Genomic DNA, 2,236 nt, shown 5'->3' with positions numbered 1-2,236 from the left:
CCCCTCTTTCCTTGTTACAGTTAACAGAACAGTCATTAAAATAGACGTGAAGCCAGGCAGTGGTGGTGTACACCCTTAATCCCAGCCCTTGGGAGGCAGAGATAGTCAGATTGCTTCAAGTCCGATGCCAGTCTGTGGTATAGAGTGAGTTCCAGCAAAGTCACCAAAGCTACACAGAGAAACCTGGTCTCAAAAAACCAAAAAAATAGATGTGAAAATGTCTCCAGAGTATGATATGATGTTCTCTGGGAGTATGTCCTGGAGCAGAAGCATAATACCTAGGTCAAATACATTTCCATTTTTGTTTTTTGTTTTTATCTGAATCTAAAAAAAAAAAATCTATCATCACTGTATTCAATTCTTCCAAACTCTTTTGATGAAGCCAGCATTACACTTATGCCAACACAGATAAGGACAGAACAACAACAATGAAAATTACAAGTCAATTTCCGTGATAATGCTAAAACTCTCAATAAAATACTAGCAAACAAGACTTGTACTTACAAGACAACCCTCAGTCATTTTAAATTGATTTTTGAATAAGGTGAAAGATAGTAATCTTATTTTTTTCTGTATTGGTGCAGGGTAGAGAATGTGTGATGGGACCAGGACTTCCTCATGCACTCTATCATGGCCAGGCACTATTTCAGTATTCAAGCAAGTAGAATGTAGAACTCAGAGCCATCTGTGAAAGCAACAAGCAGGCGAGATTCCCGGAGAGAATGAATGACACAAACGGGCAGTGTTATTGAAAGGTGTCTGCAGGCTTCTTTGAACATCAGGTGGGCAAAGGGAAGACTCACAGCTTCAGGTTGATGAGTACAATGGGCCTCACACACTAGGATTGGACCATGTAGGATGCTGATTCACCCACCAGGCAAAAGCCCCATATTCATTTCAGCAAATCTTAAAAAGACAAGGTGCTACCTAAATAACGATCTGCATTGACCACTTGAGGGTGTCAGGTGAGTAAACACCTGAATACCAAGCAAAACATATCATTGGCATACTAAAATGTGCATAAATGACATTTATTCCTTATCCAGACTAAACCAAACCTGGACACAATAGAGTAATTATTAATGAGAACAAAGGGGCCAAATGCTGGAAAACACAATGAAGTGAAGCGATTCATGTTCACCAGCCACCAATTGTTACTATACAAAACAGTAATGCAGCCTCTTAAGAGTGAGGAGAGAGTGTAAAAAGCAAGAAAGGTAATCACTAGGATGAGAATGTTCTGGGTGACTCTGGATTCAGGGGAGTTTCTGCTGGTAACATGAGTGCTGCGGATGTGTTGAACTCTCTGTTTGTGTCTGTAAAGAATGATAGTCATGGATCCACTGGACCAGGCCATGAGCACAGAAAAGAAGACTTCAGGGCACACTACCAATGCTGCATAGAGTAAACCACCAATTTCATCCCACTCTACAATGGAGCAATATTCATAATCTCGTTTTCTTGTCACATTTTTGTTATTCCTATGGACAAGTGTGTATGCAAAATAAATAAAATTTATGAACAAGTACATAATCCAGAGGAGGGAAATGTGGCAGCTGATGTTCTTATCTACTTTGGCTTTATGATCCTTCCAACAGGACTTCCTGGGACTGATGGTCAAGGCCTGGAAGACACTCAAGAGGGAGGTGATGCCAATGGACACACTCCTACCAACTCCTTGAATATATACAAGAAGCTTGCATTCAGAATCATTCAAGAAATGCTTAAATCCAAAAAATGCAATTGTTTGGGGCACTCCTGAAGAAAGAATAACCAAGGTGTTGGCTGCCATTATATTCATGAAAATCAAGTCTGTGGGCTTTAATATGCATTCTCTACAGTAAAGATCTAGATAGTAGAATATTAGAGAGAAATTTCCCACAGTTCCAGTTATAATTTGTGATAAGAGAATAATTATTATTGCTATGTTCCAGAAGTCCATTCTGTGATTTTTAACAGTTTCCTTTAGTGTATGTCAGCTCTATTCTTCTGGTAAAATAAGTACTGACAAATATTTACAGGCTACAGTGGATGAAGAAGTGTTTACACCATGGAGACTGAGGGAGTGAAACAAAGGGTCTTTTATGCTCAAGTAGGTGTTGAAGACCAGCCCTGACCACTTCAAAAGACCTCATCCTCTAATGTTTGACAAGAGTAGAGACTAACCATGTACATTACTATGAGAATGTGCAATACCTCAGAATGCACACAATGATGGAAGGAGAGCCATCAAGTT

The 2,236-nt window shown here is 39.5% G+C and overlaps 1 protein-coding gene across 1 annotated transcript; it reads right to left on the bottom strand.

Annotated features, from left to right (window-relative positions):
- Nucleotides 1-1,009: 1,009 nt before the first annotated feature.
- LOC118575270 (vomeronasal type-1 receptor 4-like) lies at nt 1,010-1,951 on the bottom strand. Its single transcript, XM_036175890.1, has one exon. It carries the CDS (start codon nt 1,940-1,942, stop codon nt 1,010-1,012), a length of 933 nt encoding a protein of 310 aa, XP_036031783.1. The 5' UTR covers nt 1,943-1,951.
- Nucleotides 1,952-2,236: the final 285 nt, after the last annotated feature.

The sequence above is a fragment of the Onychomys torridus genome, unplaced genomic scaffold (genome assembly GCF_903995425.1).
Source record: "Onychomys torridus unplaced genomic scaffold, mOncTor1.1, whole genome shotgun sequence".
In the NCBI taxonomy this organism is placed as follows: domain Eukaryota; kingdom Metazoa; phylum Chordata; class Mammalia; order Rodentia; family Cricetidae; genus Onychomys; species Onychomys torridus.
Note: the sequence above shows the minus strand (reverse complement) of the source record. Positions and strands in the feature narration are given on the sequence as shown.